Source organism: Aedes albopictus, chromosome 2 (assembly GCF_035046485.1).
Source record: "Aedes albopictus strain Foshan chromosome 2, AalbF5, whole genome shotgun sequence".
Lineage (NCBI taxonomy): Eukaryota > Metazoa > Arthropoda > Insecta > Diptera > Culicidae > Aedes > Aedes albopictus.
The window spans coordinates 122,557,020-122,565,755 of NC_085137.1; the positions used below are offsets into that span (position 1 = coordinate 122,557,020).

At 37.9% G+C, this 8,736-nt stretch overlaps 1 protein-coding gene across 1 annotated transcript; it reads left to right on the forward strand.

The window, feature by feature from the left end:
- The first annotated feature begins 400 nt into the window (after nucleotides 1–400).
- LOC134286191 (uncharacterized) lies at nucleotides 401–6,100 on the forward strand. Its single transcript, XM_062847768.1, has 5 exons — nucleotides 401–644; nucleotides 703–882; nucleotides 4,841–5,056; nucleotides 5,095–5,208; nucleotides 6,000–6,100. The coding sequence occupies exons 1-5, from the start codon at nucleotides 488–490 to the stop codon at nucleotides 6,098–6,100; spliced, it is 768 nt and encodes a 255-aa protein (XP_062703752.1). The 5' UTR covers nucleotides 401–487.
- The last annotated feature ends 2,636 nt before the right edge of the window (nucleotides 6,101–8,736 follow it).

Sequence of the window (8,736 nt, forward strand, 5' to 3'; positions counted from 1 at the left end):
AGCTACTGAAGATGACCCCGTTTACTTTGGCGATCACGAAGCCTTCACTGGTAGTGGACACCAACTCCTGTACGTATATATCGTCGCCATTTCTCTGGACCTATCTGAAACACAATTGCCGTTGCCGGCAGGTTCTCGGTATGGGTCCGATATGATGGTGATAACGCCGTTTAAAACACAGAAACCGGCAAGAAACCGGAAGAACTCGGCGTACCTTCCGTTGAAAGAATCGCATGAGATTTTTTTTTTGTTTTTTGAAGGTTTATCAAAATGCCAAATTGAGAGCTTATCTAAACCACGCGGCAATCGAAGGGGCAATAAAATTTTAATTTTGGGGTCGATTGTGGAAGTTTTTTTTGTTATAAGTGAGTTAAACTTGAGCGTTTCAGTGCCTTGTCTATGCTCGGATGTTGCCTAATTCAGATTCGAATTCGTGTTCGTTAGGAGTGCTTGAAGATTTTTATATCCATTTTTTTCGTATAGAGAAATGAAGTGCTATTTAACGATATTTGTTCTCGGATTAACAATTTTAGGGCAGTTTCAAACGGCATCAGCTGGGACTTGCCTAAAATGTGAAAACTGTTCTGAAGAAATAACAGACTTCAGCATCAGTGAGCCGTGTGAAGCCTGTGCTGTATACAAAAGTGCGATAAAGGTTACGAAAGAGAAATATTTGAATCTGATATGTACAATATTTTTCAGATGGGCTTAATCAGATTGATCGTGGATGTTTCAATAGTCCAGAGAATATTGTGCTGGTTTGTCTGGTTGATAACTGCAATTACAAGCGAATACCATTATGTGAACAATGCACGAATTTGGAAACATGTGTAACTGTTGCATGTGGCAGAGAAGATGACAAGTGCTATGCCGGAAAATTTGGTGAGTGTGTCAAATGTGATTACGTAGTGCGTGCGATTTTTTTTTTGCACAACCTGAGGAATTTTCAAAATGATTAGATAATAAATCTGTTTATACCTAGTAATTTTTTTTTCGGTAAATTAACTTTATAAACTTTTCCAGATGATGCTGAACCTTGGCTTCTTAGTGGAATACCTGAAAGTAAAAAGAAAACCGAGTTAAATACCTACTGTTCCTTTTAATTCCACTAAGAATTCTTGTCCTTTGACAGATACGTATTTCGACTTCAACTTTAAGGTCGTCTTCAATGTATTGTGCTTGACTTGTACTTCAGTCGAGTCAAGTACAAAACACTGAAGACGACCTTACAATTGAGGTCGGAATACGTATCTGTCAAAGGACGAAAATTCTTAGTGGAATTAAAAGGAACAGTACTTAACCTGATTTTCTTTTAACTTACTCCTCCAGAGATTCCTCCATTATTTATCCTAAGAATTTCTATTGAGAATTTTCTATGGATCCCTTCTAAAATTGCTCTATTGATAAGAAGTCCATAAAATGCGTCACACAAAATTTATCCATTTTACAATTTTTTTGTATGAGACCTCCGAAAATCGTGTATGGGTCATCACACTTTGCTGTTCTTCTCTCCCTCCTCAAAGCGTGACTTGATATATAGACGTTTCTTCGTCAGAAACATCTCAAGAAATTCTTGGAGGAAGCTAAGTAACCCATCGGTTCTTTCAGGCATTCATCGGTTCCATCAACAATTCATTCAGGAATTCTTCAACAATTCCTCCAAGCATTCCTGCAGAAATGTATACAGAGATTCCTTCAGGAGTTCGTGTATGCCTTTATGTATTTTCTAGGAAATTCCTCCAAACATACTTCTACAAATCTCCTCTAGAAACTGCTACAGAAATCCCATTGGAAAAGTTTCATGACATTTTTCTATTACACCTTAAGGAGTTTAAGTTGTTCCTCCTTGCAGTTATCTTTCAAGGCGTCGATGATGGCTTGAATACTGGCGGGATTTTGGCCAACTGCGGCTCGTGCTTTCTCATCCAATTTGGATTGTATTACAGCAATAGCTCCTGCGCGGTTTACGTCGGTTTCGAGCAGGGCTAGTGCACTGAGTGCTGATAATACTTTATTAAGTTTTCCTCCGGTACCGTCATATTCGGGTACCGTTTGGCTAGCTGTCATAATCATATCTTTCAAAGAAGCCATTATAACGTTTCTGTAATATCTACGCTTTAGTTTTATAAAAAATATGAATGCTAACGCTATTGTTTTAACGCACAAGGTAGACTCTTTTGCATAAACTAATTTATGGTTGATTATTAGTATAATAATGTCGTATTTTTGTCTGGCACCTTTTATATAAAATGTAAGTTCAGCAGATGTGATTTTATTTTCATATTGTCTAAGCAAATTGCTTAAATGGTTAAGCGTTTGAAAAGCTTGATGCTTTTTATTTGTTAAAAAAACTTTAATTATAGTTCCTGTTTGGTGCTTTATTAAAATTAGTTAGAATAGTGTTAAGAACGGCGAAATGGGTATCAGTTTGGGGCCGTCCATAAACCACGTGGTCTTGGGGGGGGGTTCGGCCAATGACCATTTTGTATGGACAAATAAAAAAATTTGTATGGACTAATGATCACGCGGGGGGGGGGGTTGAAAAGTTCCAAAAAAATGCCCACGTGGTTTATGGACAGCCCCTTTCCAGCTTTAATGTTTCGATATCCATTTATGACTACGGACTTCACCATTATTGCTTATGTTAATTCGTGAAGGCTAATAGATTCGTTAAAAGTCGATGAAAGTGGTATTTTTTTTTTGCTTCAAAACAAAGTTTTGTTGGAAGAATGGCGGCGAAGAAATTCGATTTACTAATTTAGATACCAAATTGTTTTACTAAATCGGAGAAATTATTCGAACCAAAACTAGACAATCACAATTATATTTAGGGTGTCAATGGCCTACCTTTTTTTCTGTTCTTTTCCACACTAAATGTAACAAATAAATGCTTCTGAACCGCAGTGTGCCGCATCCAGGGGCAGCTGATCGTCGAGCACGGCGTGTGTATGGGAAAAGTTTATAACAAAAAAATAGGCATCGTCAAATTTTTCGCTATTCAAAAATAGAGGCTTTCAGCTTTCATTTGCAGGGTCCCTCAAAAAAATCCACCGAGGGATCCCGAACAACTTTTTCAGAATACTGTTTTTCCCCATACAAAATGCACGGTTCCAAATTAATCCCTATTTCTACTTAACAAACATACCCAATTTTTGTATGAAAAAGTTCCCCCGATGGAATATTTCGATGTTGGGCTTGAATGAAAGCTGGTAGCGTCAACTTTCACGTAGCGTAAAAATTAGCGATGCCCATTTTTTTTGTAATAAATTTGTTCTACCAGACACACCGTGCGAGTATCAGGGTTTTCATCGAGCTGACTAGGATCCGTAGCTGCACTTCATAGTCGTCTTCGGTTTCAGGTTCACTGTCTTCATCAAAGCGAATGTTGTGCCTTGCAAAATAAATCCGCGAAAAGCGATTGTCTTCTTCTGTTTAATCCAGTTGTCAAAATACAAGCGCACCACTGTGAGCGGTCTTCAATCCATTTCATCACTCTGATCACTTATTGGCATTATTAACAGCTTTCGGGTTCAGCTTAAAAACCAAAAGAACTACTGTTTTTGCTGTTTGATTTTTCGGTCACTTTTATCGTCAGGTTTCGGCGATGAGCTTAATTTGCCACTGTTCGGGTATACACTCGTTTCAACTAGTCGCGCTGCACTATAACTTCGCCCAGGTTGGCTACGGATTTTGCCATTCTCTGCGCGGCTTTTCTCCTCTCACGCTTTGCAACGAATTTGTAAATTGTTATCACTAGTTGCAGCGTTTGCAATAATTATTAATAGTTTCGTTTCATGACCGATATGGAACTCGGTATGAATGTCTTGATTGTTGATTATTGTCACTTCTGCGTCACCGCTTTGCTGCACTGCGGAACTGGATTTTTGGTTTCCCATTTTTTTTTTCACAGGTTCACTGTCACTGTCTAGGTAGCCATGTTACGACGGATTGTCATCATTGGCTTATTTATGACCGACTCGCTCGTTAGGTTGGTTCAGACTGTTTTATTGTATTTCAAACTACCTTATTCTAATGTATGTACGTGCAAAGGTCCGAGACACTGCGCATATATAAAAATGCTGAGATCGCATGGTTCCCACGGGAAGGTAGGAACGATGCACACGTATTGCATTTCGGGTTACATGCGCGATGTAACCGAATCCATCACATTTTTCATCAAACTGCATACCATTGTTCATATCCATGTTTTAGAAAGTCTGATCATACAAGGTTCAAAAGACTTCTAGACTCCGACTCATAACTCGGATGTATCGGTAGATTAGCGAAACATTTAATTTAAGTTTTCATTAGGAATAACATTCAGCGCGATATCATTCAAACCTTCGCAACCCACCTAAGATCAGTCCGCAACCCACCAGTGGATCGTGACCCACAGTTTGAGAAACGCTGTTATAGGGGAACTGACGCATTCTCGGCAGTTTTGTTCTCTTCGGCATTGCGGGTTTTTGGAATCCTGTTGATCTCAGAGTTGGCCTCAAATCCTTTCTAATGAAGTTGAGTTACAATATGCCCGAATTTCAGGCAATTTGGCCCACAAAAACCCCCCATGACGAAGAGAACGAAGCTGCCGATGATACCCTTAGTCATCCTATATGCACCTTAATCGGGACTACCCCATTTGATATACTTTCTTTTGGTATACATCCATTTGTCAGACTCATGAAATTTGCAAATGATCATGAAAATTACAGTTCAGCAAAATGACTCAACTAAAAAAGTAAATGCCAAGTAAATATAACTAAGTGAGCTCTCCCGCTTTAGTTTTTAAAATTAGAACAGTAATTCCTAAACTATCCAATTCTAACTTATTAATTCACAGATGACCGCCGCGGCTGCACTTCGGATGGCGTTTACAATGCGGAAGAATGGGATGATTTCGTAACGTGTACAACGGATAGGTGTAATCGGGTGCCGCACTGTGTCGTGTGCGATTCAGATAATCCAAATGAGGCAAACTGCTTGAACGAGCCGAAAGCATTCATTGCAGCGTGCCTTAACCATGGATTAGTTCAAGAAGCAAATTGCTATCGACAAGGTAATTTCTTCAAATCAAATGAATACCATTTCGAACAGTTGACGGAGAGCACTTTCAGCTGGGGTGCACCTCAGCAGGTGATTTTCCTTCGGGATGTGGAGATTCAACTGTTAGCTGCAGAACATGTGAAGCTGATGGATGTAACGCAAAAGGTTTGATCAACACAGAGCGTTCATGATTAATAAAAATTTTAATCATGATTAATCATTGATGATTAAAATTCCAATTTCGGTGATTATTGATTATGATTAATGATTAATTTGATTTTTGGGATGATTAATGATTATGATTAATGATTAAAACTAATTTTAACTGTGATTATTGATTATGATTAATGATTAAAAATGGCTCATTGATTAAAAATCATGATTAATCATGATTAATTAATCACAAAAAACTGGAAATGATTAAAATATATTTGTTGTTTAAAATATTTTTGAAGTTCCAAAAGTAAAAGGTAACTCTGTCTGGGAGATTTTTATGAAAAGAACAAAAAGAACAGCATTTGAACCAATTCAAATTGGATCATGTATTTTATATGGTGAATCATTTATGGTGATGAATGATTAATGATTGATTAATGTTTTTTCTTATGATTATGATTACTGATTAATGATTAAATTGTGAAATCAGTGTGATTAAGATTAATGATTAATGATTAAATGAGATTTTTTTGTGATTATGATTAATGATTTTTGATTAATCTTAATCATTAATCATTAATCATGATTAAATTTATGATTAATCATTAACGCTCTGGATCAACATAATATAAGAGAATTTGAACACGCTCAAAACAGACTTGCTGGCTCGGCGAAAACGCGCACCGCCATATGCCCAGAAAAACTACCGTTAAATTGTTTTGTTCGACGATTTAACCACATTCATTTATACCGCAATACCAATAATTATTGTTATAACATTTTTAGTTTTTTTCTTCCAGCCCTAATGGAATGCTACACTTGCATAGACTGCCCAACCATCGAGCCTCAACGACCAACACAGTTCTGCAAAGATATCTATTTATTTGCCGTCTTTAGTTAGAAAAACTACACAGACCGATACTTAATCCTATTTTTAAACTCTATTCTACTAATATTAAAATCAAATTCGTCATAAACAGCATTAAATAATTCACAAGACCTGTCCAGAGGGTTATTACGTCCATAATCAGTTCTATGTCCGGGAATCCATAAAAGGCTAGCAACGCGGAGTTGTCGGCTGGGTGCACGGAAACTGATTCTTTGGAGCAAGCAGCTACAGTCGATGCGGTTGGTCAGCATGTCAAAAATAAACGACGATTATTGTTACACAGCTAAACAACAAAATGGGCTTGTGGAACGAGGGTGTCTACGAGATATTGTGGATGATAAACTAACCAACTATATTGCATGTCATGGTCCACTTTGTAATTCCGACTCGTGGCCGGAAAGCAATTCATGCTACCAATGTGTGAATTGTGACTCCACAAATGGATTAGCTCCTTCAGCTTGCAGTACCCCCTTTGAAGGATGCTACACTGCACAAGATCTAACGGATCTTAGCATATATCGCGGATGCGTGACGGATGCTGACTATCGCACAAAATGTGATCAATTCAATTGTATAACTTGTGAGGAAGAAAATTGCAACTCGCATCAAGTTCGATCACAGCCATTGTGGTGTTCTTCGTGCTCAGGGACTGCTTGCAATGAGTACACATCACCACGGCCCTGCAGAGAAGGAATGCTCGTTGATCACTGTGTTCAATCGGAAATGTTCGATATCCCTACTTATAGAGGATGTCTAAGCGATAAAATGCCCTCTCATGTAGAATGTGATTGTTATAATGCAAAAACCTTTTGCCAACTTTGCAAAACCGACTTCTGCAACTCTCCTGAGTTATCCTGTTACGAGTGCTCAAGTGCAAGCGAAGATGGATTTGATTGCATTACACGTCCTGATGTTCTAGGAAGGACAAGCGAATGTCACGGCTTCGCGTATTGCTATACTCGCGTAGACGAAAATACTGGTCACCTGAGTCGAAGTTGTGCCAATCAAGATATTGTCGGATGTATCGAAGGACCTCTGTGTAAGAGATGTCGGAATCATAACTGTAATAACGAAGCAGTACCGATGGGTTTGCCGCAACTTTTCAATCAGCCAGTAGTGTAACCCCCACGAACGAATGACACTGGCCTCTTCGAGGCGACAGTTTTAGCACTGGGTAACTGGGTAGTTGAAAAACGACTTTTGGCTACGAAAAATAGGCTCATTGTTGGTCTTGAGACAACTAAGGTAAGATTATCAGTGGATCATATTGCAAAATTATTAAACTTACCTAAAAAAAATATTAAAAAAAAAAAATATACAGAGGATAAACAAAATGATCGGGACAGACAAAATTTTTACTTTTCAAAAAATGGTCAAATAGCTGTAACTTTTTGGCAAGTGTATCAAAAATCTCATATTTTCACTGTAAGATGATCAACTAGTTGTTCATGAATGGTCAAAATTTTGAAAAGATCGGACTATTCTACGCAAAGTTAAGAAGATTCTAGAAAAAGGTATAATTATTCGATAGCCAAGTTTGAACTGTTATATCTCCAGATTCAATTAACCGAATGAAATGAAGCTTTTAAAAACTTTTACTTAGCTTAAAATAGTTAACGCGAAAGAAAATTTAACGAATTGATTATTTTTCTAATAAAACACCAAACTCTTTAAAACTGCAACATCGCACATTCGGCGAAATCAATCAAAAAGGTGGAAAAATAATAACTTTCTAAATACAAGGCTTCGTAGCCGTGCGGTTAGCGGCGTCAGTCGTTTAGGCGTTTCGTAAGCCTCGGTGTGCGGATTCGATTCCCGCTCCAGTCGGGGAAAACTTTTCGTCAAACGGAAAATTCTCCATTGGGCCACTGGGTGTTATGTGGTGTTGTCCGTTGTCTCGTGTATGTGTAGTTCAGTCTGTGCAGTCTCTGGCTGAAGACGGTGTAGTGTCTTTTTTTCAATATAGCTCATTCGAAAGCAAATTTTCTCAAGAATTAAGAGTAGTGACTAATTTGTGTACGGGCAACTGCTCTGAAATGAGTAATAGAGCCCGTTTTATCCCAGTTTCCCCTAAATCAACCTTTTGGATTGCTTTTCTTTTCTCATTTAATCCCATGATACCCTAGATTTCAGAAATTCTTTAGGATGTAGAAACACTACTAGCTAGCTCTTCGTCAATATTCACTCATATCATGTAATGATGTTTCAATTCATCAACTTTAACTGATTTATCATAAATACAATAGAAAATAGGGGAGTTGGGGCAAACTAAGCTCTAAAACAATACGCTGCCATAACCCCCCGTCTATGAGGCTATGGGCAAACAATTTGTTTGATCTTTTTGGAGTATGTAAACTATCGTTTGGATATGATCTTGTATCGACTTTTTCGAACCCTCTAAGCAGAATACCCTCTTCGAATGAGTGTAATCAGTTTCGTACCTTTTAACTCCGCCCTGTGGATAATTGATACTGAGGAAGATTACAAGTGGTAGTCGAAATATGCGTATCTGTCAAAGGATAAGCAATTAGGGCGGAATTAAAAGGTACGAAACTGATAACACTCATTCGAAGTCGTTTGGAAATGTTTGGAATCGGTCATATTAGGTAGAGAATTACTCATACTTGTCTGCGTAAATATTGAAAAAA